At 32.8% G+C, this 27,589-nt stretch overlaps 1 protein-coding gene across 1 annotated transcript in view; it reads right to left on the bottom strand.

Moving 5' to 3' along the window:
- Positions 1–142: 142 nt before the first annotated feature.
- LOC123662831 (transient receptor potential protein) overlaps positions 143–27,589 on the bottom strand; it is a 47,542-nt gene continuing 20,095 nt past the window's right edge. Inside the window, exons 3-21 of the mRNA XM_045597624.1 lie at positions 25,822–25,966; positions 16,753–16,848; positions 13,672–13,814; positions 11,587–11,788; positions 9,886–10,059; positions 9,307–9,405; positions 8,990–9,125; positions 8,296–8,448; positions 7,480–7,625; positions 6,652–6,892; positions 6,272–6,395; positions 5,591–5,786; positions 4,571–4,735; positions 3,757–3,979; positions 3,238–3,403; positions 2,472–2,629; positions 1,801–1,971; positions 730–783; positions 143–636 (exon numbers count right to left, since the gene is read on the bottom strand). Of these exons, the coding sequence (XP_045453580.1) occupies positions 143–636; positions 730–783; positions 1,801–1,971; positions 2,472–2,629; positions 3,238–3,403; positions 3,757–3,979; positions 4,571–4,735; positions 5,591–5,786; positions 6,272–6,395; positions 6,652–6,892; positions 7,480–7,625; positions 8,296–8,448; positions 8,990–9,125; positions 9,307–9,405; positions 9,886–10,059; positions 11,587–11,788; positions 13,672–13,814; positions 16,753–16,848; positions 25,822–25,966 (3,286 nt within the window). The remainder of the gene's footprint in view (positions 637–729; positions 784–1,800; positions 1,972–2,471; positions 2,630–3,237; positions 3,404–3,756; positions 3,980–4,570; positions 4,736–5,590; positions 5,787–6,271; positions 6,396–6,651; positions 6,893–7,479; positions 7,626–8,295; positions 8,449–8,989; positions 9,126–9,306; positions 9,406–9,885; positions 10,060–11,586; positions 11,789–13,671; positions 13,815–16,752; positions 16,849–25,821; positions 25,967–27,589) is intronic.

Below are 27,589 nucleotides of genomic sequence, written 5' to 3'. Positions count from 1 at the left end.
GAATTAAAATTTTTGCTAAGGCACTTGTTTGTTGAAGTTGTTACGTTATTTGTAACAAGATGATTGTTAAAGGTTTTTGACATTATATGTTAGCAAAACATAATTGCTACATATCTTTAGATTTTTATTTATCAATTGTAACCTAAAGCCATCCAGAAACAATTTTGCCCGTTACTTTCGATTTTCCTTTATCAGTAACAATACCTGGTTTAGGTGGAGCGGGCGATGGACTAAGCCTAGAAGGTCCTGGACTTTCTTTCGGCTTGGGTTCTTTTTTCTTTGGTTCTTTAGGTTCTTCTGATTTCTTAGGTTCCTCTACAGTTATTGTAACCGATGGTGCCTTTGCTTCCTTTTGTTGATCAGCTTCAAGGGTGGATGCTGATAAAATTTGCTCTGAAGGTCCACTCGGTGTTGGCGTGATAGGTTTCTGAAGATTCTTATCTTCCTCCTTGGTTATGTACAAGCTACTAGATGGTGATTCTGGTTCCTCTATTTCAATTACATGGTCTTTTGATTCAGATTTCTTCTGAGGTGACGGTGGTTTCTCAGTTTTAGCAGGTGCTGATGTAGAAGCTCCGGCTGCTTCTTTAGGAGGTGCCGATGTTTGTTTAGCTTCTTCTGTTTTGCCTCCGGAACCTGAAATATTAAATAACCAATAAATAAATGTCATGTTCAAAACAAACATGAGTTTGATTGAAATTTATTGGATTAAATAACAAATCTCTGGACCTTTGCTCTCGATATCCGCTTCTACTTTTATTTTAGTTGCAGCTTTTTCTTCATCTGGTTTTTCAGGTATCGGTGTTTTTGGACGGAAAGATGGGCCGCCACCTAAACGAAAAGAAGATAAGTTTGTGGAATAAACAATGAAAAAACTTAATATGCGTTGCAATTAATTGATCTGACGTCTAAACCTTTAAGCGATAAAGTTAAAGTTATTATTGTATTATATTGTTTATTGTCTTTACTTTTTTGTCTTTACTTCTGTCAAAGTCTTGTTGGCGATAACAATACTTTTACAGAAGGATACTAAAAAACAGATGTCTAAAAATTTGGCTTTTTTAAAATCACAATTATGTTTAACAATTACATAATTGAAATGAAACAAAAGTACATTATAAAAACGTATATTTATACTTAAAATTATTCGATCCAAGTTTTAGAATAGCATATTGGAAGCATTTTGAATGGAAATCGAAACAGCATAATTATGCAAATAACGTATTTGTACGGCAAATCGAAAACAATTGCGTAAACATTGCAAAACTATGAAGCTGCAATTTACAATTTAATTTCGTAGATCACTTATGTAAACTAAAGCAATGCATGAAAAAATCTGTTATACATTCTTTGATTAACTTCGAATAATATTGGATTTTATTATTCTTATAGATTTAGTAAAACCGGGATGTCTGGCACGAACTTAGGAAGCCCTATGTCCAGTAGTAGATTGCAATAGGCTGAACTGACTGAGTGATAGATTTAGCTTATATTTAATTATATATTATGTAAAGTGGGAAGTTCCGTTCGTCAACTGATCTATCTGTCAAGGTCACCTTTATCTCTGATATTTAGGATTTACATTTTAACAATGTCTGCGTCAGGTTTTTTAATATTATTTGCAGGAACATGACGTAGACCAATATTTTAATCATAAAATATATGAATTACATAATATTTGTCAAATTGTTTATAACTAAAACCAAATTTGATTGATTCAAAAGCCATTTTGAGTAAAGACTATGGAAATAGAGAAAAAGAGAACAGAAATTTTCAATTTTGATTTTTATTTTATCTGACCTTCCTTAGATCCAGACGGAGCCTCCTTAGCCTCGGATTCTTTCGCTGCATCCGCAGACTCTTGCTCCTGCCCCACGGTATCGGTGAAGTCAGATTTGATCTTGCTCCTCATGAACTTAGCGTATGCGACACGAGCCGTCGGTGTAACGGCAGACAGGTTCGGATTGTATTCTGTAAGTTAAAGTATATCTCTACGTCTTATTGCTTTCACTAGTGACAGAGGGCTAGTGAATTTTAGTATAGATAATCGTTATTATGATTCAACGGGGAAATTCCGCTCGCATTCTTGGTACCATTCCACGCAGGTTTAATCATATACTGCAATATTGATAAGTAGATATTTAGTTCATAAGTTGTGAATTTATAATATTTTAAAATTTCGAAACATTAAAAAATATATATTTTTTAAATAGATATAAATAATTTTAAACATTTTTGAATATCATATCAAAAATTGACCGCTCCGTTTGTTTAGTAATAATTTTTCTTTATTAACTCCTTACTACAGACTTACTTTACAGAATTTAACGACGGAATAATTTATAATATAAAATAATATATAAAATATTTTACACCTCTTGAGTAAAATTTGAAATATACATTATTTTTCTTTTTACATCTTTTTAATCACAGCTACGATGGTTTTAATAATTTATGAACTAAAAACATACGCAAGAGTTTCTGAGGGTCGATTGTCCTAGCAGATACGTTATCCAATATGTGAGCTCTAAGAGATTGTCGGCTGCGCTTGGTATCAGCTTCAGCTTTCGATCCAATCGGGTCCTTTCGGATTGTACTCCTACGGACTTGGGCGTTCCAGTCCTTCTTCCTGTGGAAATTGGAAAATTCTATAAACTCCTATAGGATAAGAAGTCTGTCTTATTATTTTGTTAAGCTGGTTGAGAGTAAAAGAAAGAAGACAATGATTGGTAATATTATAAGATTGCTATATTCAGACTTTTGACTGCTCTCGATAACATACGTGTTTTTGTATTATTAATTTGTGGAGTTTTTTTTTGATTGTTTTTAAATTGTCAATAATCAATCAGTCAGTCAACAAATCAGTCAAGACATAGTCAATTAGAAGCTATAACCTAGGAGCAAGATACTCCGATGTGGTTTTAGATGTCTATCAGGTGTTTTATTTATATATGGTAGTAGCCGTGATATTATTTAATGTCTCTCGCTTGCATCCGTCCAGTTTAGACAAATGTGCCTAATTTTATTATTTCTAATCAACTGGTCGTTTTTTAATGTGTTAGCTCGTTTATTTGAAAGGTTGTACTTGTCATGTGGATTAAAATGTTTGTTTGAGTAGTTTTTGAGTTAATCCTATAACTTTGATGTTCTTATTTTATTATTTGTCATTGTAAATTGAAGTCATTTTTTGTTTGTTTGATAAAAACAAGATTAGATATAATAATGTAGGATACTTACTTATCAGTTTCACTTCCTCGCCTAACAATAGCTTTAGCAATCTGACTGAACACGTCCTTCGGCTTGCTCTCCTTCGATATCACGTCCTTTATTATGCCCTCAACGATACCAATCTGGAAGTCCTTCAAGATTCTCCTCTCCATCACCTTACCTTTTTTGCCCGATACTGTTAAAATAATCACAAGTTTAGTGTACCATTTTCAGTAGCTATATCCGTCAAAAGACAAAATCCAAGTAAAAGAAAAATTTCTTTACTTTTTTTTCTCTGTGTAAGTATTTGATATTTTTTTTTTCATTCTTAAGCATAAATATAATTCTGAATCTTTTCTTATCAAGCAAATAATCAATATTATTACACATTTATCAACGATCTAGAAATGGTTAGATCGTTAATGTACATAAAATGGTTAAACCATAAAGTATCTCAAATTAAAAAATTTGGTACATTTAAACTATTAGTACTGACTACATATTATATATAGGTTTATATCTAAAATGTAACTGTATTTAATATGTTACTTGTAGTATCCTGTATGTTAACAGTCGGTGTCTTCATTCCATTGTTACGTAAAATATCTATCAGCTCAAAGCGTAATGTCGATATATCCTGTCTGATTTCCATAACGTCATCCTCTGTCACTCCTTCTTCATCTCTGTCACGCTGTTCAGCGGTCACGTAGCGTCTGATCAGGATACGCATTACTGCTTCATGTTGTTGACGAGCTTTCTCGCGGGATTTATTCTGTATCACAAAAATCCAAGTTTTTATTTCATTTGTTTTCATTTATACGGAGAGTAAGTTTTAAAAGATTTTTAATTAATTTTGTAGTTTTTCAATCCAAGGGTTTAAATTAATAAAAGTCGAGAGTTAAGACTGAACATCCTCGATATATTATTAGTTTAATCTGTATTCGGAAAATCTAAAAGTATTTATAGTTTTTTATATTAATCTTGCCGACTCCTTTGACTGAAAGATTCGGTTTAGTGCCAGTAGTTGAAAAGTCATAAAATACCATTAATAAAATTGATATCAATGGATTATTGCAACATCAATTTTTATCGCTTCATCAAATATGAATTTTGATTCGAGTTATGATCTTTTTATAACACAAATAGTAACAAAGACAACAAGAAGCAATTTTAGGGCATTTGAGATTGAGATAGAAAGACAACAACAAGCAATTTTAGATGATTTGAAATTGAAATAGTTTTAAATACATTATAAATACACGCTCTCACATGTTTATACTTTAATATTTATTATATTATTACTTATTTTGAGAATTTAGTATAAAATTTCTAATATAATAAAATGAATGATAAAAAATCTTACAATTATAGATCCTCGGTTTTTATTATGGAGAATCTTCTGTATCCAGCCGTTTACGTGTTTAGGAGTGGGGATGATATTAAAAGGGGGTGGTACCGTGTCACCATCTTCAAAGTATGACATCCAAAGGTTGCTGCGAGCGAATTTCCATTCCACATCTGATCTTTCCTATATTAATAAAAATAATGTAGATTATGTGATTAAATAAATATGTATTTACTTTTAGCAGGAACCCAATATCTTTTGTGAGGTTTTTTTTCATACTTTATGTAGAAAGTACTTGTAATAAATTAATTTTTTATCAGCCAAATTATACTAATATTTTTAATGCTTTTTAATAAATATTTCACTATTATTACTTATTATTTTTTTTATTGTACAATAAATACAAGCGTGTACAAAAGGCGAGTTTAACTTAACTATAAAATATAACTTAATTATAAAATAATATAATATAATAATATAATATAATACAACAAAATATAGCATAATATAATATATTATAATTTAATCAAATATAAAAAAGTGATAAAATAATATGACGTTACTCCAGCTCCGTCATTGCGGCCAATATTCTTCTAAAATTTATACGACAGAATGCAAAATACACACACATTTACAGTACAATTGAATGTAATTTTTCTCTTCATTCTAAACCAATTTATGTAAGTATACCTTAACATAAAAAAAAGCTTTGGAAATAATCTTTTTTTATTAAATAAAAAGTTGAAAGTATTTGAAAAAAATATCAAAGAGCACACAAGTTACATTTAAAAGCAAAACAGTATGACTGTATATGTATCACTTATGAGGTAGGGCTCAGAATTGAATACCTTGTTTAAAATATGGAACAGCCTGAAAGTGAATAATTAAAAAATATATTATATGTTTAAACATCTCAGTGTTGCAGGTGTCCACAAACTAAGGGTTACCACTTACCATCACGCGAGCCACGTTTCTTACCATAATGTTTTAAAAGGAAATATTATTTTGAATGTTAAGTGTATTATTCTGAAAACTCACTGAAATAATCTGATAGGAGTTAGACATCATAGCAATAAGCATGTTCAGAAGTACAATGATGTTGATCACGGAGTACGATCCGAAGGTCAGCAGAGCCCAGAACCTGGTGAAGCTCTTGATGCCGGTCAGTTCGAATGTAGTAAGGTCAACGAGACCAAAAGACGCCCAGAAAAGTGATTGTGATGTTTCGAATAAGCTGCAATATAATTATTGTGTGTCAGTCAAATTATATGTTGTAGGACAATAGAAGATTTTGGCGTACTGGCTATAGATACTGGCTGATGCGCTAGAACTTGATTTGATTCCCGCAAAGGGCAAATATTTTTATGTCTCATAAAGTAAATTATCATGTTATAGGTTTTTATTTGTATGTTGTGTTTTTTTTCCGAACACCGGTTATATAAAGTACACCCTACCCTAGAGTCGTTGAGTATGAGACATTTATTTATTTATTATCCTTTTTATTGCTAAATCTTTGTTAATAGCCACAGTTTTTACCTATTCTTCTTCCATTACTTCTCTACCTATTTCCTTGAATAACTATTAACAACTAACTTTACTAGCTAACTAACTAACTTTTTATAGCTTAAAAAAACAATATAATAAATTTGGACAGAAATTTAGAGATAAAAATGCTTTTAAAAGGGGTTTGGCAAGAAAATCATAATAATTTATCCTTACTTTGCAAATCGTCTCCATATACTACAAGCTCTTTCTTGAGTGTCGAAGTCAGCCACACCGGATGGATGGTGATAGCATTTACCCTTCTCCAACTCAGCGTAGTACCACATCAGCTGGTTCAGACCTGGCAAATAGATGAATTTGTTAAAAAAATCTGGAAGTGTACGAAATAAAAATAAAGAAATAAAAAGTTTAATTTAGTATTTTTTTGAAAAATATTGTACATGAGGTGTGCCTTCAAAATTGTTGATTTGGTTCAAATTTTTAATTTTTAATTTTGTATTGTACGAGTCGAAAGTCATATCTATATTATTTTTCTATATATCTTTATAATAATTAGATAAGCTGTTATAAGACAACAATTTTCTGAAGATATTTACCGCATGCAAATGCAAATAGCACAAGCATGTACACGAAAAAGAACTTGATGATGTCGATGATCATCCTGCCGAGAGACACTTGGAGCGGCCCAAGGTAGGGATTGATGGAGAAGATGTGGACCAGCTTCAGGAAGGAGAATATCATGCCGGCTGCGAAGGCACCCTCCGATAGCAGCATTGGATCGAATGAGTCCCAGCGTTCTCTTGGGTACCAAGGATCCTTACCGCTGTGGAAATCCCGCTGTGAACAAATCACATTTTTACCTGACGTCAGACAATCTTATTTTTTCAATTCGGCTGTAATTAACTTTTTACTACGTGCAAAGATTTTTATAGTATTTTTTTTCAAAAATTAGTGCTCATGATATAGCCCCATTTAAATTTGATAGAGATTTGACGATTAGTTAGCAAATAATGCAAATTTGACTGACTATTTTTTTCGGCTACTTTATTTACAGAGTATAAGACAACAGAAGCTCTATTAAAAATTGGTTGTATAAAAACTAATTCGTTATGATTTCTCTGTCATTGTTTATAGAGTAGTTGTTCTACTTCTAAACAGTTATCAAACACAACCAGACTTTAACTTTGACTGTCAGAACCACAATTGTGAAAACCGCATATTATGTATGTATTATATTAGATTTGATACATATTTAAATTCATTATTTGCTGATAATTTTATACAGGTAACAGAGGTAGAGAGACAGACGGACAAAATTGTAAAATAACTGTTTTGAATTCAGTAGTTCTCCCATTCTCCATTCTCATTCCATACATCCCGACAATTACTAACATCATTTGCAATTAAAAAAAAAAATAATCTACCTGCACAATATACCAGGAAGTGAAACGCAAACTTATCCAAGCTATGTAAAACACGTTCGTTATGAAGTCGACTATATTCCATAAATCGCTCAAGTACTCAAGAAGTCCGTTTTCCCATAATGATCTTATTTCTCCCCAAACCAAACCTGAAATAAACATACGATTAGTAAACAGTCATTCAAACTAATGTTGATAATTGATGTATAAGAATTATTACAATTTCCGGGACTATAAAGCAAGAAGACATAAAAGCAAGACGACAACAATAATTGTAATAAAAATGTTTTTCACTTCAGCCTATCGCAGTCCACTGCTGGAAATAGGCCTCTAAAAGTTCGCGTCAAAAATGGTATGAACTCATATGTTTTGCCTATAGTCACCACACTGGGCAGGCGGGTTGGTGACCGCAGGGCTGTCTTTGTCGCAACGAAGACGTTCACCAAAAATGTTCTTAATGTTTGTGTAAACGTTTAAAGTCATTCTTATTTTTTTCGCGTTGAAATCTATACTATTAGAACTGTATATTTTTTTCGGATAGAAATTGCTTTGGCCATTATAGATTACAATCTCAGTCCAAAATTTCAACGTGATTGAGTGACCTCCATCTGTCCAAATTTTCGAAATTATAATAGTAAGAGTATATTAGTAATAGTAGTAGTAGTAGTATAGTAGTAATAGTAGTATAGTAGTAATAGTAGTATAGCTGTAATAGTAGTATATAGTAGTAATAGTAAGAGTAGAGATTTTTAAACAACCATCCATTTAATATCCAAAACATATTAGAAGTAAAAAAAACATGCATAATTCCAAATTTACTTGCTATGAAGAGTATGACGGTAGATTCTATCAAGCCAGGTAAAGAGCCTCGTTCTCGACTTTTCCAGAACTCAACTAATTCTTGCAGCCAAGATATGCCAGACCATTCCAGAACTAAGTATTCCGCTCTTTGTGACGCCAAGGATAGTAGCACTAAAACACACAAAAAACAGTAAAACCACAAGGATATTGTTTTATAATCGTTTTAATCGATTTCAAAACAAGGATGAGATTCTTAATTCCACGTCATTTACCTTATAGCTTTTTATTGGGTGTACCGATTTTGATGATTCTTTTTTATTTAAAAGCTGGTGCTTGTGATATGGTCAAATTTAAATTTAAGGGAGATTTAACAATGCATGCAGACAATTTATTCGACTTATTATAATGAAAAAACTTTTTCAGATTGAAATAAAAAAATGAACGAAATAAAAAATGGCCGACGTTTCGGATACTTTACAGCAACCATGGTCACGGGAGGATATCCTTAATCCTCCTCAGTCAACCGCGATTAAATTCAAAAAATTGTTTCATTATAATGAGTTAAAATCGCGTAAACCTTAGAAAACAATAATTTTTTCGACTACCTACTTTGATGCTCTCATTTTATTACTTATCGATGTAAATTGACTGATTGAGTCAATTTTTTATCTTTAAAATATGCACAATTATTTATTAAGTAAAGAGTACGTACTTAAAAACATCATGTATGAGGAACTATGACTGATGAATTTGACGAAGGGTTTTTTCATGAATTGGCCGTATTCGGAGTCGGGCGCCAGCATATATATCGTGCAGTACACCGGAAACATCGCGCCTAGTTTAGCCACCTGTTGTTTAATTTAAAGTATTTCTTAGTTATTTACACAGATTAATTATATTAAATACACAGTTTAAAAATATTCATTATATTTTTGTTGTTGTGTTTTTTTGGCTTCTTTTAAATTCAATAAATAAGAAAAAAATACTATCTAAAATTAATTGTATGAAGTTATAACAGTGCATACAAACCTGAACACATTGTCCGACTATACTCTTTCTCTTGAACCCTGGTAAACCTTCATACCATATAGACCCGAGTAACTGTTGCACGTTTGGATGCGCTACGAACTGCAAAAATATTTTTAATAAAAAAAAGGTTTCCTTATGTGTCCCGTTCAATAACATATATCTACTTCAACAGCAGTAGAGGAGTGTAAGTGTGGTGAATTAAAGTCGTGAACAAGAATTACACTCAGTTATTGAATACTAGAAGCCTATAATTTTAGATCACAATTTACAAGCTATATAAAAGATAACAGCACGTAATTAAAAGCTTAATGCGGCTGATATTAGAAAAGAAAGTTGTAATTATGTGCTGTTTACGAACAAAACCGGCGTTTATTAAATACAATGGATGTTGATGTATTCATAAACTAGATATTGCTTCTAGTCTTACTTGTTTTCAATTATATATTTCATAGTTTAGTTTAACGTTATTGGTCAGTCTATCTTTTCTTCGACGTTCATTCAATGGTCCGTGGCTAAGTTTATAAAATCAGGATGCATAGTTCGGTAGTAATTATATAAAGACAGTGTTGAATAACATACCATTTTCTGCTTGTACTTGATAGCCAGCTTTAACCTTCCAAGGGTCTGTCTTTCACCTGGCTCCCAGCTGTCCATATCCCAGGGGTTGTAATTTAGCATTATCTCCAGCTCTTGAGATGTTCTCGTGTGGTCTAAGAGGGAAGTGGCGAATTCTTGGCATTGATGACGAAGGTTCTGTCAGCAAAATACAATAGTTACAATTTAATGGATTTAGCATGCAACGTTTCCTTGCTGGGTAATGGTCTCCTTCCCTATATAAAACAATTGGTTTAATATGAGTTTAATTCCCCACACTACCACGAGGCGGGTTAATTTACTATACAACGAATCGTTATCAGGTGTCGATCATAGCAACTGGGATCAATAGCTTTATGTGCTATTCGAGACACGTTGACAAAATCCAAAAGATTTAACCAGAGAAAAAAATATCGGTAATAAAAAAAGATTAGATACATATCAAAAGATTTTTTATGTGAATTTGAAAGATTGGGTGTTCTTTTATGTACCAACATTTATGTTATCAACATTTATTATTGCCGCATATCAAATTTGTAATACCAATGTTCAATATTCGCGATTACTACATAGCGCCCAATTGTAATTACTTAACTAATCTAAAAAATATTAATTTAGACAATTATTAAAGATTAACACAGTAATATTGCCGTGTTACTGATAAAAATAACGTAATGAGATCAAACAAAAAATGATTGTAGGTGTCAGATTCGTGTGACTAATGTTCAAATGTTTCAATATGAAATCATGTTTCTGTTGAATTATTTTATAGTTTTCGTGTCTGGCTTTAAAAAAATATTTTTAGTACATTCTAGCTGCTAGCACAGTTAAAAATACGATTTTTTTAAATATATTCTTATGATTTCATAATTTATAATAGATACATATTACGTGACCTTGAGATACACGCGAGACTTAATTACAACACTCTTTCCTAATTTATCTTAATTTATGAGTAATTCTGCTAATAGCTTTTAAAATAAATTTAGGTCATAATGTGTAATGCAACTCTATACTACTATGTTTATAAATTACGCTTAAATAAAACCTACTTTACTATATTCTTCAAAATAACATGTGAGTATTTCATCCAACGATGGTATATAAGAAAAAAAATAGCATTTGTGAATCTTAGAGAAACAATATTTGAGTGTGATCTTCTATATGGTTAAGATACTTCCTTAGCCAGGCTGCGGTAGATTTTGATCGTGTATTTACTGCTGTGCCACATACCGCAATAATAAATAATCATCACAAACTTAAGTTCCAATTAAAAACGGGTAGGCAAAGACCGCAGCAGTAAGGCTTTAGATTAAGAACCGTCGAATTATCTAAGCTCAAAATTTGACCGTTTATTGACATAATTTCGTTACAAATAAAAAACCCTGACCTATCTAACTTCCAAATTAGACCGTTCAACATAATTTGGTTACAAAAAAAATAACCCTAACCTATCTAACTTCAAAATGCGGTTCAAAAAGCCTAGCCAAATATTTACATGCTGTTATCACACCGTAAAATATGTTTTATTTTAAGAAGTTCAAACATAACTTGAACCAGTCCTCTAACCCTCCCGGTTAGGGATAGGTTTGGTAATTTGGCGTTTCTTGTGTTGCACGGTAATCACTTTCCATCAAAACTGTAAATTGTTTGCTACACAAGTCGTATAAAAAAACATAATATTACCTTATATTCTATTCTAAATTCGGTTTCCATTCGGCTGAGTCTGCCCAGCTCCCATGAGAGTTCGAAGGCGGTTAGTAGGGGGTCCGCAGAAGACAGAGCGATAAGGGAAGGGGAGCTGAGCGCGCGGTACGCGTTGATGCGAGCCTGCGAGTGCCTCAGCGAATCCTCCTGAGATGATTTCACGCATTCGTCGCATCCACATCTGGTCAAAACAGAGTAATACTTTATTTATTCGTTTTTATATACTTATGAAAACTAACTTAATTGTGTTTGTTCTTTCTTTTGATTAAAAAAAAGAATCGTATAAATCCTTATACCTGTAAAGAGTTATGAGTTTACAAGAAAATTTTATTCGAAGTGAAAACCTCCGTCTTTTTTTAAATTGGTAATTCAGTAAAGATAATATCAATCTATAGTCTATTATAATCTATTCTTAATTTGATTGACGCGTGTGTTAAATATATGGTAGTGTGTGTAATGTTTTTTTTATCGCTTTAATGTATTTTTTATGCATAATTAAAAAAAAATGCATTCTGCACTTCTCTGTATAAACTATAAGTGTGCGAAATTTCATACTCCTCCGCGAAATATTCGTAAAAAGCGATACAATGTTTTTGCTTCATAATATATAGAAGATTTCTAGTCTCTACGCTAATAATTTATTGTACTTTGTTATGTGTCATAGTAAAAAAAAAATATGAAATACATGCTATGTAAGTGATAAATTTATTTTTTTCTTGTTGTTTGTTATGATTGTGTTTTTGTGTTAGAATCTGTTCATTACGCAAGGAAGTAATAAAATAACAACTTATGATTCATAGAACAGAATATCTACGCATCAACATGATGCGAATGTTGAGAGATTTATTAATGGTTGATCAACTCTTCGTGTTTTCGATGTTTCTCAAACGTGAGATATAATTAAAGGATAATATCACCATATAATAATAAATATGTGTGGTTACGGCATTAAAGAATATAGCCACCCCCTCTCTTCCCGTGGGTGTTGTAAGAGGCGACTAAGGGATAACACAGTTCTATTACCACTTTGGAACTTAAAAAGCCGACTGATGGCGGGATAACCTCCCAACTACTGGCTTTGAAATACACAGGCCGAAGACGGCAGCAACGTCTTCGGTGCGATAAAGCTAGCCCTGCGGTCACCAACCGCATGGGCAAAACACATGAGTTCACGCCATTTTGGCTCGATTGTGTTGTGGAGGCATATGTCCAGTAGTGGACTGCGATAGGCTGATAATGATGATCACCATATAAAAATGTCACCACGCACCGCGAACTTTACCGATGTTGCAGAGGCTCCATAATAACTAGCAATAATAATAAAATAACAGAATATTTATTTCGAACAAGAAATGCATTAAATTCAACAGTATTTCACAGTAAGCACAGAACAAGTAAAGAGAAATTAAAAACATACAATTAAACATTAACCAAATCGTTTAAACAAAACGTTTAATGTCAATATTCGGTGCAGCAATGTCGATCACTCAATTTAAATTAATATTAATTAAATTACGCTAAGTCAAAGTTACAGCATGTTATGATTACAAAATTAAAAATAGCGTTATAAATTCTAAGGTAAAAACAAATTTTTAAAATACTGGATGAACGGTTTAATTATAGGCTTTAGACATATAATTGTATATCTATTTATAAACTAAGAATATAATATTATAAATCATTCTTTTTATTTAAAATAAAAAAGTTGTGTTATCGACAGTTAGAGCTCCAGTGTTAGGCCTCTCCTAATACGAAGCATTATTTTTATCAACGCTGCCACATCCATTTAATATCCCAAGTTTATTAAGCTGTTGGACAAATATTTTCTTTAATGAGCTATTGACTGAATTTAAACCTATAACAACTATCGTTGAGTTTTCTCTCTATGCATCAGAAATCTCGCGGACAGGATCTGAATATTTACTCACTTTATTTTCTTGGTTTATGGATACCAATATGAAGTCGTATAACTGTGATCATCCATTTTAATTAACATTAATAAATTCTATTTTTAGTACGATTATACGTACGTTACGATTATGAACTATGAAGTCCTGTACCTACTTGACGTCGTGGGGCACGGGCAGCGTGGCGCCTCGATCTAGCAGGAGCTTCAGGATCTCGTAATGGTTGCGATGAGCCGCTAATATCAGGGGCGTGATGTCCGGAGTGAAGGTTGCCGCTGATGGGTCTACGGACTCCCAGCTCTGAGGATTTAGTAGTACTTTTAGTTGTAATTTATTAATGTAATACCAATAAGATAATATGTACTTATCTAATATAAATAAATAAATAATAAATAAATAAATAAATATCTACATATCTATAAGTGGGGAGTGGTTAAGAGGGTTAATAAAATATTATGAAATTTTGTGTGCATATCGAGTAGGTCTGAGAATCGGCCAACATCTATTTTTCATTCCCTTAAGTTATAAGTTAAAACAACGTTTGCGGGGTCAGCTAGTAATAATATAATACTTCATAAGACAGATAACTAATTATTTCTTTGAAAACAAAAAAAAACGACTTCGATTTGCGTTAAATAAAAGTAGGAGATCTGAACTACATAGAAACATAGTTCACCCGTTTTTTTAACAGATAAATTATTTCATAATTACTTTAGTATATTAAAAAATTGATCGCGGATTGGTTTAATAAATATATATGGCAAAATTTGTCAACTTTCAAATTTAAAAAGAATCATTAAAATCGATTTAGCCAGTAAACATCTATGAGTAACTAACTACACGTTGTAAATATACAGTTTAGTTGAGACGCTTCAACCTGTTATATCCCACTGCTGGGCATAGGCCTTTTTCCCCATTTAGGAGAAGGATGCGTTGGCGCAACGGTCACTGGTTTGTGGCTGTTGGGCTGGTGGTTGCGGGTTCGATCCCCGTACAAACATTTATATTGGCCATACAGATGTTTGCCGTAGTCTGGGTGTTTGTGCAGTCCTTATGGGCCTCCCCACTGTGCCTCGAAGAGCACGTTAAGCCATCGACCCCGGTTTTTATCATATATGTACACCCGATAGCGATCGTCACTCATAATAGACGTGTACTCTAGTGCAAATTACGTAAGATTGCCGGTGTAGGCTGGATGAGGATTGCGAAAAAGCGGGAGATCTGGCGCGAACTTAAGGAGACCTACGTCCAGCAGTGGTCTGCAATAGGCTGAACTAATGATGATGATGATGATGACCAGTACAGATTGGCTGTGACTGTTATATAACATTTACATAATGCCAGTTGTTGTTTAATTTGTGTAGTAGTCTAGACGCCTTTCGGAAAAATATTTATGATTTGGTCTATTTTACGACAACACGGCGTTCCACTCCAAATAAGTAGTAATACGTATTCTTTTTATGAGAACAGAGGCGCCATGTAGACGTAAAGATCTAAACTAAACTTGATAAACAGATCGATAAGGTCAATGTAATATAATTATTTATTAAATTATATGCGTATAGATTTACATATATACACGAATAAGAATAGTTGTCTTCTTTTGTTTTAATTTTTTTTTTAAATTTTCTTGTTAAATCAATAGTACAGAGTGTCATTCGATTCCATGTGATGCTCATTTAGAAGAATTTTTTACAAATCGTCAACTTTTGCAACATGATATTGAAAAAATTAAATAATAATTAAAAAAAAAACGCAATATAACGAAATAAATTTAGTTGTTCGCAAGCAGCTTCTAGCGAACACTATTTATTATTACGATTATTTATGTTGAGATAGTTGCCAGGTAAAGGCACGTGTGCGGTTATTCTCTTTGTCTTGAATATCTTATTTAAATAACTATTTCTTAGAATAAAACAAAATTGTTATAATATATCATGCATGTTAAGCTGTTTGGCAAATTTTAAGGTGCGTTCACATTTAAGACGTATATTGCAAGCAGTTTTTAGTTTGTTATTATAAATATTTTCAAAATTACTCAGACAAGAGAATATAATATTCGTTGAACATAATATAAATTATAAAAACGAAATTAAAAATAGTAACCAATTTAGTTCAATTACCTATCTAATATCAGTGTATCTAATATAGTGTCAAGTGTCATTATGGTAGTTATTTTTTTTAAATACTTTTTCCTTTTCGATGAGAAAATATAATTTTCTAATCATAATAGATTTAAGACTATTATTTCAGTGCTGTATTTGTGGCAATATGAGTGCATCCTAGCACTAATGTATTTACCGCATACGCTACGAGAGTTAAAATATGTGTTCGCTGTCATTTATTAATTTCGCTTCAGCCTGTAATATCTCACTGCTGAGCATAGACCTCTTTCCCCATGTAGGAGAAGGATCAGAGCTTAATCTATTTATTAATTATTATTTTATATTTTACAACAACAACACAACAACAACACAAGTTACAAGGTTCCACAACCATCTTGGAACTTAAGAAGCCGACCGATGGCGGGATAACCATCCAACTGCTGGCTTTGAAATACACAGGCCGAAGACGGGCAGCAGCGTCTTCGGTGCGACAAAGCCAGTACTGCGGTCACCAACCCGCCTGCTCAGCGTGGTGACTATGGGCAAAACACATGAGTTCACGTTATTTTTGACGTAAACTTGTGGAGGCCTGTGTCCAGCAGTGGACTGTATAGGCTGTAATGATTATATATTTTATTCAAGAAAATTCGAAGTTGAATAATGTAATAACAATAACGTCATAGATAAAGCGTAGTTTATATACGCGCTGTATCCCAGTGTATAACGTAAATATTGCTACAATTTATGTAATCCTGCGTGTGTTTGAGACATAACTGGCCACCGGAACAATATAGCAATGTTGCCATTGCTATACTGTTTGTGATTTTTATATATTTCATTAAACAATTAATTTATATAGGATATTCAGTCTGAAGTCAATGTTTTTTGTAATTAAACCTTTTGTATAAGTAAATTATTTAATTAATACCCATTGTAAAAAATGTTTATTGAAATGAAGCTGATAAAGATCATTAATTATCTTTATAAAGATCAATTTGTTGCATGTATTGACAAACTGTAGATATCAGATTATCAGACAAACGGTTATTAATTAAAAAAAACACAAGATTGAGACTTGTACAGTTTTGTTCTGCATATAAACCTGAACATAGTGCTACAAATAAGGTACATACATAAGGCTCGCCGGGGACGTGGTGTTCCTCTTCCCACTGCAGTAGCAATTCAACCGCTTCCACGTATTCTTCTTTGATAGCGTGCAGTAGTGCATCCTGACGACAGAAGATTTGTATTATTATCTTAATAACAGAATAAAATTTACTACCCAGTGAATCGGCATAGCGATTCAACGGGGAAATGCTGCCAGCATTCTTGGCACCGTTCCACGCGAACATGATTTCTACAATAACTATCTATATATATTTAATTCTTAAGTTGTGAATTGTAAATATGTTCACATTAAGTATACTTTTCATGGTAGTATTTAGTTTTTTAAATTAAAATGTACTTTACATTAGGTACCAATATTCTTTACATAGTATAAACAAAGTCACTTCCTGCCGTCTCTATGCTTAGATCTTTAAAACCACTCAACGGATTTTGATGCGGTTTTCTTTAGTAAATAGAGTGATTCCAGAGGAAGGTTTATATGTATAATATATGCATAATATATCAAGGAACACTAAAGTTTTAAAGGTTTCTAATGTGATGTCGTAAGTACATTTTTGTGCGCTTACATTGCAAATATTTATTTTATATTTAGTATCAGCATTGTACACGTGCTGTACTGTCTGGCTACGGTACTAAAGAATATAGCTACCCCCTCTCTTCCCGTGGGTGTCGTAAGAGGCGACTAAGGGATATCACAGTTCCGCTACCACCTTGGAACTTAAAAAGCCGACCGTTGGCGGGATAACCATCCAACTGCTGGCTTTGAAATACACAGGCCGAAGACGGGCAGCAGCGTCTTCGGTGCGACAAAGCCAGTACTGCGGTCACCAACCCGCCTGCCCAGCGCGGTGACTATGGGCAAAACACATGAGTTCGCGCTATTTTTGGCGTGAACTTGTGGAAGCCTATGTCCAGCAGTGGACTGTATAGGCTGTAATGATTGTACACGTGCGAAGTTGGGGCGGGTCGCTAGTTTAATTATATAAGCAAATATCTTATTTGTATCTTCTGGCAAATAAAGCTAAGATTAATATCAGATATAGTGGCATATTAACGTTACTTCATTATTTCAAGTTATTGTTATTTGTTTTAATTATTTCCAGTATTGTTTTCATTTTAACTACTTTTGACTTAGTTACGAGTGTATATTGTGGTATTGGTCATTCGTGCTCATCTAATCACTTTTGCTTTTTACGTTTGAGTTCAGTAATAGGATATGTGTTCTAATTGATTGTGGAATAATCGAATTGATGACTAAAGTCAACCAAAAATTATACAATTAACTTATTAATTTTGTATTTTCATTATATTTTTAACAGAAGTTATTTTAATTTCGCTTATTATTATTTATAAACTTCAATAGCCTCATTTAACTTTTCTCAATATAAACGATTTGTTTTCAATGTAATCAAATTATACACAACATTTTCAATAATAATAAAATTATACAATACATCAAAGTTACAAGTTTCGGTAAATTAAAACCGTTATAAAGGTCCATAAAACTACCTCTGCTAATAAATGCGCATACATAATGTAACAACGGACTTACTGCCTTATTATTAATAAAATTCGCTTTCCCTGTGTTTTCATAAGCAAACATTTTTATAGAGTTAATTAATATTACAAAAAAAATAGACTTGAAATAATTTATTAATGAGTTTCGATACGTTTGACTCTCCGAAATTCTTTACAACTGCTAACGTATAGCTGACAATTTTTATATCGTATATATATATATATATATATATATATATATATATGTATATATATATATATATATATATATATATATATATATATATATATATATATATATATATATATATATATTTGTTTTCAAAGTTAAAATTATGAAGTACAATTTAATTTTTAATTGCAAAATAATTTTTGAAATATATATGAATAGATACTATAGCTAGTGACTTATTGAGCTTCGGAAACTGTACAAAAATCTCAGGAGAAAGATCATTCCAAATTTTCCACGTTAGAAGGAACGCTAACACACATATTGGTAGAATGTCAGGTGTCTGCACGTGATATAAATCCACTCCAGCTGCGAAGGGAGTGCAGTGAAAATGTGACGATGACATTGTATCTATAGGTAGAGACTCACATTGAGAAAATGTCTGTCTCTGGAGACTGTTTATATCGTTAGTTCGTATTCAATAATAAAAATATAATAAATTTATTTCCTATATACATAATTTACAAATAAAATTACAAAGAATCTTAATTAGTGGAACTATGTGTTGAGTTCATGATAATTAGAACAACTAAGAGTTGGTTTCAATCAAGGGAACGGTGCTGTGTGGTTACAGCATCAAAGAATATAGCAACCCCCTCTCTTCCCGTGGGTGTCGTAAGAGGCGACTAAGGTAACACAGTTCCACTACTACCTTGCAACTTAAAAAGCCGACTGATGGCGGGATAACCACCGAACTGCTGCCTTTGAAATACACAGGCCGAAGACGGGCATCAGCGTCTTCGCTGCGACAAAGCCAGCCCTGCGGTCACCAACCTGCCTGCCCAGCGTGGTGACTATGGGCAAAACACATGAGTTCAAGCCATTTTTGGTGTGAACTTGTGGAGGCCTATGTCCAGTAGTGGACTGCGAAAGGCTGCTGGGATGAAGGGAACGGTGCTGGCACTAAGTGGTATCAATCAAGAGTGGGTATAGCATATTATATAAAGTGGAATTTAAGTGAATAGATTTAGCATAGGTAAGAAGAATTGAATTAAACCATATCTATTTCATACTAGCTGCCCTAACTTCGTTCTGTCAAAAGTATTTTTTTTTTTTGTATTATAACTTTCCTGGGCCTTAAGGAGCATACAGAAAAATAAATTAGCCGAATTGGTCGAGCCATTCTCAAGTTATGCGCTTAGCAACATTCATGTTTATTTATACAGAAGATTTCTAAGCTTATACAGATAAAAAATTGTCCAATAGCAGCAGGAGTGTAAGCTCAATATAGTTTTACTCGAGTACAATTTGACTGATATTTTGTGCGTAGCCTGCTATGTAGTGTATGTCGTTTAATTTGATGTTACTCGCTTGATGGTGTATTGAGGGTAAACCTAGTCTTTGGATAGATCTATGTGAAATAGCTTCTCAATTTAATAACAATGCAAGCTATTCCCAAATCAATTTTGATGCGTTATTATTTCCATCAAACGTTATACTTCTATTTTAGGTTCAAACCAAATGCCATACGTTTCATTCAAGTGATTTAGCACGGCAATATTGCTTCCAAAATCGATACTAGGAAACACCGAAATGTTTCGTCAAATACGACGAAAGGTCTGCGTTCAGCTTGAAACGAAATTAGTGTGTGTTTGTGGTGAGATCAGTACAGATCTGGTAGATTTATTTTAATTTTTTCTTTTAGTTAGGAGTAATTTTACATAAATCTTTATGTGCATAAATATTAGATATCTATAAATCGTCTAATCATAAAATACATAAAATAAATGTTACATTAAAACATAGCTGTCTAGGCAATGATAAATATTTAAACGACATTTAGGTACAAACTCTTAAATAGGAGGATAATAAATCTACAAATACAACTACCATACATCAAAATCATATCTATAAAACTTAAAAAAGGTATCGGGACGTGAAATAACAGAATAGGTTTTTTAAAAGTTATCTTTATTAAAACTACGTTATAATTAAAGTTAGTCCTAAAATATAAAAAACCCGACGCTTGTATGTTATGAAATAACTGGTTTACTGTGACCCAGCTCACTGTAACGTAATTATTGACGAGCTCTAGGCTCTAATAAAACCTCTTTAAAGGGTGCTGAGATGTACCTGTGGAACGTCATCCCATACTAGATGGAACTAAAAAGTTGTAGAACAATTTCTTTATAATATAATTATATTATTTATATAATAAGTGGCACATTGTGTGCATTTAGTATAAAGCGATTATTTTAATATTACAAAGAGACATTCCAATTTTATTTATTTGTATAGATGTATAGATAAATTTAGTGTAAATCGTATACCTACCACATGTCTATAATCGTCTTTGTCAAACAGATTAACAAAAATATTAAGACCGAGAGTAATTAATCACTGACATTTAAAAAAATATTCAAAAGTACAAAGAAAATCAGTTTCCATAAAATATGAAATGTGCCTAAAATTTGCAACGGATATCAAATTAGTCTTGCATCGATGGTTTAATGCGTTTTAGTTACTAGAAAGTGATGGAAAAAAAATATGTACTGCGGTAAATTAGTATCGGTTAATTAGTATCGTCTGGCCTTTTTTATATTTCGAAGCCATATGCAAGATCAGTCAATTGAAGCAGGAGTTTAGAAACAAGATAGATTTTAGTAGCCAGTATTATTTGTTGGCTCCTTGATTTTAGAGTCTTCAAATTATTAATATAGGGAAGATCTATTGTATCTCGATTGCATTGATACTCACTGTCGTGTCTCCATTTAATGTGGCATTAGTGCAATATATATTTTTTATTTTTTCTTATATCTCTAGGTCGGCAAACAAGCGTACGGCTCACCTGATGGTAGATAACCGTAGCTTATAGACGTCTACAATACTAGAAGCATCGCAAGCGCGTTGCCGACCCTATCCCCAATCCCCCCAGGAGCTCTGGTCACCTTACTCACCAACAAGAACACAATACTGCTTGAAAACAGTATTATTTAGCTGTGATCTTCTGTAAGGTCGAGGTACTACCCCAGTCGGGCTGCTCCAGATTTTGAGCAGGAAATTCCTGCTGTGCCCTACCTCAGTTTATTGGGACGTTTAAAAGACATTAAGAGTTATTGAACATTAATTAAAGTTTGTAAAAACATTACAAGCAATTCTTTTAATTTTGCAGAAGATAACTTTGTAATTACATCGGTTATGAAATTATTATTACTTTCTTTATTTATTTTTTTAATAAAAAAATCATACATTGAATATGTCACTCTCATAAGGGCTTATGTTAATATGATCTACGCTTGACTAATAGTTTGTACAAATAATACAGCATTACAGCCTCCTCTAATACTGGATTGCTCAACATTGCATTTATACGGAGCCAAATCGAACAAATTAACTTTATTTTTAATCGAAAAACCTGCCGCTATGATACAATTCGAAAACATTCGATCAGAACATGATATACATTTTCGATGACATCACACTCTATAGAAATTCATATACATAATGAAAAATTAATCTCATCAAGGAAAACATTTTAAGTTATTAGCAAAATGTCCATTACTGAATTCTGTATTAAATTATTCCGTCTAAATGACCTTGGTTTAAGTAATTTGTTGATAGTACTTAATTCGAATGATCTAGAAAATGTATGGTCTAGAAAGAAGGTCGAATGTATATAACGTAACCTTAAATCAAAACACGATCGAGAAGGAAAATAGGTTACAATGTCATGTTTATACACTGTGTAAAAATGATCTGAACCAACATAATTTGGGTGATGAATTAGTTTTAATCTGATAATGTTGGACTAGCCCATTGGCGCAGTTTGTAGTGACCCTGCTTTCTGCTCCGAGGGTTGTGGGTTCGATTCCCGCCCCGAGTCTGGGTGTAATATGTATATTTATTTATATATTTATAAATAAGATTATCGAAAAAAAAATGTAGCTATACCAGTCGGCTGTTACCTATAACACAAGCATTAAGCTGCTTACTTTAGCAACAGATGAGTGTGTGTGTATTGTGTAGATATTTATTTAGCTATTTATTTTATGATTTGACGATTTAAAAAAAACTGTGCTACAAACGAATCTATCGCTGAATCAGCATTGCAGCTTAATAATGAGTAGCAGACCTATGCATGGACACTATCGAGCAATTGTTATTATTAAGTTGTGATCAAATAAAATTTATTTTCTTTCTATTAATACATAGCACTGTGTACTCTACATCAAGTGTTTCAATTATCGGAAGTGATCTCTTATAGACAATAGGCTTGGCAAAAGCTTATAACGAATCACTTTATATAATGGAGGAAGTTTTATAGTAATGGAGATATGACAAAAACTTTCCAGGTATGTGAGTGGAAAGATGGGTAATGAAATCTAAATTTATCTGCCCATTACAAATTAATTTAGGAATGTCATGATATGTTTTATTATGGGCAAACGGATCTTGCTTAACTCTTGCTGATCGTCGGTGATGTAGAAAGCGCAACATATGAGATTTATATTGACAGAGAACTATTTTTTTTTTATTTATTTAGATGAGTTAATATATAAATTTAAACTAGTTAAAAAAAACGAATGTGCTTAAGATCACATGACTGAAGTAAACCTAATATCTTCCTCTCAACTTCCGTTCGCCACGCCCGATCACACTTTTTGTAACGCTCTTGTCACGCATTCACCAACTTATTCTCCAAGTCAACCATAGAAAAGCGTAAAGAAGTTTTACTACAAAAAACTTTATTAAAAGATCCTTTTTATAAAAGAGGCCTAAACATCGCATTTATGAGTCAAGGAATATAAGTATAATACCAATTTGTCAAATTTTAATTCAAATTCAAAATTCGGCTCAAAAGAAACCGCGTAGTAGTTAGAACGTCTAGTTCTCTAGAATAAATAAGTTAAATTCAAACTTTACGCGTCAACTCTTCGAAAAGTTTTTTTCCTGAACAAAAGAACAATATCTTTCAATATAACGTGCCAGCGTCCTTCGGGAAATCACTCCTCCAATAGTTTACATCAATATCTCCCCATAAATTTCCATAACCGCAATCTTATGATTCTAACTGTAAGTCTCAATAGGCAATAAATATGATTTTGTTTTACGTAAAAAGAGAAGCTATTTTGGTATAGAGTATTGAAAGTGACTATTTCTTCGTGTCCTTTTTTATTTATAGTTAAGTTCCTACTTGTCTGATCTGAATAAAGAAGTCTTGCGTTCTTTTGCGTCTTACTGTTAACCGAATAAAAAGAAAAGAAAAACTAAAATATAAGAATCGTACTTAAATCTGGTTCTAAGGTAGTAGGACTGATGCAAAATTTATATGGGAATCCTATTTCAAGATCTACCTTGATTCTCAAAAAATGATCAAACATGATATTCGTTAATACGTAGCGGACTATTGTAAATAAAATAAGACCCAACACTTATCATTTATACAAAAATGGTCTATGCAATGTAGGGTATGCTGGTGTACAGAAATTGCATCCTTAGTCCAACTACTATTATAAAAAAAAAACTACTTTTTAAATGTCTGTAGGTTGTTTTGTAAACTACAGTAATACGATAGCTATTTTCTAATTTTAAACTTGGATTTTTTTTTTCAAGCCTACGTTCTCTGTGATATATAAGGCCGAAATAATTAAAATTAATAAATGAAAAATTATCAAGATGTTAAAACAAGAGGTATTAGTCGAAAAAACCTTGGACCTTTTATATAAAAAAAAATAAACCCTGGACTTTTTATATAAATAACAATTCCAATTTCAAATATTGTCATTACGTCATCGAAAAATTTGAAAAAGCTGGGATTTTTTAAAATTCTATTTTAAACTTTAACGATATAATCGATAAAGTATTGTTTGTTAGAAAATTACGAGCTTAGTTTTATACAAATAACAAATAAAAATCACGTAGGCGTTTTAATGGTGCGTGAATAAAACTACAATTAATTACTGCGGAATGCAGTTTATTTAGCGGTTAGAAAAATAGCAGATTTGTGACAGTGAACATTATTTTAGAGTTACTTCTATATATACTGCGTAAAATAAGAAAAGCTATAGTTTAATAAGTTGTTCGTAATCGCATTGGACGGGACATCGTTGCAAATGCGAGCATTGCTGAAACTCGAATACCTCCACACTTGGAAAATCAAGAGCGTGAAAAATAGTATAAGAAAGAGTCACGAAGAGGATGGATACGATAAAGGGAATAATTATTTGTTAATCGGTACAAGTTTCAACTTTTATTGACCGAGTCACAGAAATTTCATTTAATATACGTAATTAGTTATTAGTTGCCTTTTTTATACAACTAGGTTAGTAAACAAGCTTACGGCCCACCTGATGCTGTTTAGTCTACAGACGCTTGCAACACCAGAAGCATCGCAAGCACATTGTTAACTCTAACCCCGACCTTCCCTTGGACCTCTGGCTATCATGGAGACACTACTTGAAGGCAGTATTATTTAGCTGTGTATCTTATCTAAGCTTAAGATACTTCCCCAGACGGGCTGCTCCAGATTTTGAGCAGGTTATATACTTTTTTTGGTATCGCAAGGAAACCCATTTACGGGCGATATCCAGGATGCCCGGGCAGACATTCCTAGACCGTATGTCGGCTTCAGCACTTGGGGGTGCAATACGGACCAAAAACCCCTGCGGGAGCCTTCAGCCGCATTAATTGAGCATTATTTGGTCAGGTTATAGACTGCTGTATTCCTCTTCAATAAAACCTAGCTAAATTCGATAGTCTATACTACCAAAATGATTAATTTTGAATATCCTCTGTCATACATTCACATTGCAGCTTTTTAAATAACATTTAATGAAGTCATTGTACGTTATAACTTGTTTAGGTGTTTAAATATCAATTAAATTTGTTTAGTCTGTTACAAGAACAGCTAAAACTGAAGTTATTTATAAACTATCCTTTAATTTCCAAACACGTGTCGAAAAGACGTTAATCCAAATAAGGCGTAGCTCAATTGTAGCTCTTGTTTGTAAACATTGTTTCAAATTAGTATAGGAATAAATAAAACAGTTTGTTTGTGATCGACGGTAAAAGAAAAACATGGTGAAGAAATCTAAATTACTCATCTCCATGTTATTTTTTGCAGAGTTGGATGTTAACTAAACAATATTTTCTTCTCTATATTATAAGTAAATATTAATTTATAACAACAGAAAATTACAGATTTGAAATCAATGCAAAACAATATCTCTTCTTTCTCATTATTAACTCCTACAAACTCCCTGCATTACTTTATTTGTCAATACATTTGTGGCCATTTACGATCATGCAATTATCATCTGGCTGTGATCACTTAATATCGACTGAATCATCCTCTTCTTTCCTATTATCACAAAAAAAATGTTCTTACCTTCACTTTTATTCCAGAACCGAGGAGTAGTTTTATGAGTTCAATGTTTTCATTTTCGATGGCAGCGATTAGGGCTGATCGATTGAGGGGGTCTACGCAGTTTATGTCTAGGATCTCCGGCTTTGAGGCGTATACTTCTATTAACCTGGACAAGATACAATTATTTTAAATACATTATGAAAAGTTATACTATGTTAGTGTGGTTAAAAGAGAAGTTATAACTGTAGTTAAATTATAGTCTACTGCGTTAGTACGACTACTAACAATCTGTACTGAGATCATTACTTATAGTAGGAAATATATGTATATGCGAACGATTAGTGGAGTAGTGAGGTTTTCTTTATGTAACTAGATCGGCAAAAAATCATACGGCTCACCTGATGGTAAACGATTACCGTAGCTTATAGACGTCTGCAACACCAGAAGCATCGCAAACGCGTTGCCCTATCCACAATTCAACCCAGGAGCTTTGGTCATCTTACTCACCAACAGAAACACTACACTGCTTGAAAATAGTATTATTTAACTGTCATCTTCTGTAAGCTCGAGCTACTACTCCAGTTGGGCTGCTCAATATTTTGAGCTGGAAATTTCCTGCTGTGCCCTACCTCAGTTAAAGGTGGATCCAGTCGACCCTTCTACTACCTGGAGAGCTTAGCAGTGAGATGTTACAGACTAAATCTATCAATCAACCAATTAACAATCAACAAAATCATCAATTAACAAAAGTTAAAACCGATATTTGTCGTGATCTGAGTGTTTTTGTTTTTATGTTGTATGTATTTGCGTCACATGTTAACTGTTAGATGTTTATTATGCCAGACGTTATTTTTGAAGATATACTTGTTTTGGCGTTAGGGAAAAATGATGAGAGTAAATTTTTACGATGCTCACGCACATCACAACATTATACAAGGACTGCACAAAAACCCAGACCACGGTAAACATCTGTATGGCCAATAAAAATGTTTGTCATGTGCAGGGATCGAACCCGCAACCACCAGCGCAACGGCCATAAGCCAGTGCTGTGATCGTTGCGCCTATATATAGCGTTAAGTACTACAAAATTAGAAAAGGGGTTACTTTTATCTGAAGAAATCCAAACTACGAGTATATAATGTGAGTTTGCAAATTTTATCTAAGCAAAAGTTTTAGTTTTCTTTTATGAATGTGGGTTGTATAGTATTCATTGAATAGACCTTTGGAAAGTTTTCAGAGCCAAAATTTGTATAGAAATATTTTCCTACAAAATATTTCAATAAGTTTATGTAAGTAATAACTTCATTGCATTCATATGAAATTACGTTATATATTTTAATCCAGTTTTCAGTTGTGTTTTATCCACTTGCTAGAGGTCTAGCGTGATCAGAAAGCAGTGGCTATATACATATATATGTCTGTTTACGCTGCGCTTTTTGATATCTGTCAATGTTTGTAACATATAATAATATATAACAACGTAAGCATGTTATAGGTGCTTTGAATACATAGAGGTCTTGATGGTAAGAAAATATTTTCGGGTTGGCGTTAAGAAACAAACGTAGGCACGCGCTTGCAACGAATGAATTAAACATTTTTTTTTAAATTTGATAGCAATCTAACGGACCTTGAAAAACTTATGCCTCAAAATGGTCACAGAACAGAATCAGCTTACCCCGACTGCACGTAGTCTTGTTTTCCCTACTCCTAGAGTATTCTTTAGAAGCTGTAGTTGTGTAACAAAATACAGACACCGAGCATGCAATGCAGAGACGGCGAGCACGGGTGT

Source organism: Melitaea cinxia, chromosome 19 (genome assembly GCF_905220565.1).
Source record: "Melitaea cinxia chromosome 19, ilMelCinx1.1, whole genome shotgun sequence".
NCBI classification, from domain to species: Eukaryota; Metazoa; Arthropoda; class Insecta; order Lepidoptera; family Nymphalidae; genus Melitaea; species Melitaea cinxia.
Note: the sequence above shows the minus strand (reverse complement) of the source record. Positions and strands in the feature narration are given on the sequence as shown.